Consider the following 1,860-nt stretch of genomic DNA (forward strand, 5'->3'; position numbering starts at 1 on the left):
TCTCTTCAACTCATGCTCTTGCAACCTCCCCAAGAGGTTTGGGTGCGTTTGGCACCCCTTGATCGTTGCAATCCCGTGGATATTCGTTTGTTATTCCTAGAATGCACAAGTGTTCCATGACATTGACCAACTGACAAATGCAAAGTGTTCTCATGATATGGTTTGTCTTGTTCAAGTTGTTGGGCCTTAGAGTAGCCATCGACTCAGGTTTGAGTACATCCGGGTATGATCAGGCTCACCGTTGTTATCCTTATGCTCCTTTTGAACGGAATTCAGATGTGGATTCTCTTCCGCGGTGAACGATTCTTAAAAAATATCGTTATGCATCATGAGTTCGATCCATTGACCCTTATTGTCAGATGTAGATGCATTGCATCACAAACGTCGCCTCCAATAAACATTGTTGTGGATCGACGCTCTAACACTTAGATTCCACAGCTGCACTTTGGATCCAGATGCATGCTGCTCTTGTCAATTTGTAATGGAATTGAACTTTGAAGTTTAATCACTCACAGGAGAAGGAACCGATTAAGCAAGTAAATTTGAAGTTTAATCACTCACAGGAGAAAGAACCGATTAAGCAAGTACTACACTGCAATGGACAGCGCGCAAAGTGACAACACAATAGACCCGTCAAAAAAAAAAAGTGACAACACAATAGAGACAAGTAGACTACAGGAGTGGCGGAATGTACCCTAACTGGACCGTGTGCATCTCACGATCTTGATGAATATGTCAAGTTTTTATTCAAGTTTGACGTGCTTATTTAGTTATATATCCTGATGAATATGGGAAGTTTTCAGAAGGCAACTCCTGCGCCGTCGGCGGCCGTGGGCTTGTACCCGGAGTCGTGAGCCGCCTTGTCCGACGGCGGCATGTCGCCGAACACCATCCCCCCGAAGCCTCCGCTGAGCAGCCCCGTCCCGAGCCCCAGCGCGAAGCTGCCGTTCCTTACGTAATAATTCTTCTGCGCTGGCGACGCAGCGGCCGTGCCACAGCCGGCAGCTGGCTTGGGCGCCGGCGGCATGCGAGCACACGCCTGAGGGTAGCGCGGCACCGCCGCCTCCGGCGCGTATACGTACGTTGGAGGACAGTACTGCCACGGCGGCAGCTCGCACCCCACCACCGTGGAGTCGTCCCAGCACGACCCTTCGTCCTGATGATGAGGCAGCGGCACCATCACGGGGCCGAAGCGGTACGCCACGGTGAGCATGCCCCGGTGCTCGGTGCAGTGCACCTTCCGGACCGGGTACGACTCGCACCGCGGCGGGCCGCCGACGCAGGCGCAGGCCAGCAGGTCGGCGATAGGGATGAACACCTCGCCGACGTCGCGGTCGTCGAAGCCGAAGAGGCGCTCCGTGCGGAGGAGCACGTGGAGGTAGGCGCCCGCGGCGGCGGCCTTGGCGGCCGTGGGCGGGACGGTGAACATGAACGTTTCGTCCCACCTCGGGTGCCGGGCGCCGTCGCGGTCGACCTGGCTGCACCGCCGCGTGCGAGGGTCGCCGAACACGGACGTGATGGCGTACACCTCCATGCGGCTGAACACGTTGACATCCTTCAGGTTCTGACCCGACACCAGCGTCAGCTCCAGCACCCTGTGCGCCATTGCTAACCGCCCCAGCGCTGTTGGAGAAAGGGAAACTACGCGGCGAGCTGCGAGCTTTGCTGTACGGGCTTATTGCGGCCATGGCGCGCAGGGGGTATGTATAGAAGAGTCGTGCTGGGCCCGCTGCCAGCGACGTTCGAGTCGATCGCCTGCTCCAAGTTTGGCGCCTGGGCAACACGCCTGCATGGATGTGCACGCATCCGATGCCAATGGACATTTCAACAGAATGTGCGCAACAGCTAGCTAGCTTGTTA

At 56.1% G+C, this 1,860-nt stretch overlaps 1 protein-coding gene across 1 annotated transcript; it reads right to left on the reverse strand.

Annotated features, from left to right (window-relative positions):
* Positions 1-528: 528 nt before the first annotated feature.
* On the reverse strand, positions 529-1,660 carry LOC123184772 (protein SRC2-like). Its single transcript, XM_044596836.1, has one exon. The coding sequence runs from the start codon at positions 1,604-1,606 to the stop codon at positions 800-802; it is 807 nt and encodes a 268-aa protein (XP_044452771.1). The 5' UTR covers positions 1,607-1,660; the 3' UTR covers positions 529-799.
* Between the last annotated feature and the right edge of the window lie 200 nt (positions 1,661-1,860).

The sequence above is a fragment of the Triticum aestivum genome, chromosome 2A (assembly GCF_018294505.1).
Source record: "Triticum aestivum cultivar Chinese Spring chromosome 2A, IWGSC CS RefSeq v2.1, whole genome shotgun sequence".
NCBI lineage: Eukaryota > Viridiplantae > Streptophyta > Magnoliopsida > Poales > Poaceae > Triticum > Triticum aestivum.

Bases quoted from the DNA above. Each gene is read 5' to 3' on its own strand.
- LOC123184772 (XM_044596836.1), bottom strand. From the start codon at position 1,606: ATGGCGCACAGGGTGCTGGAGCTGACGCTGGTGTCGGGTCAGAACCTG.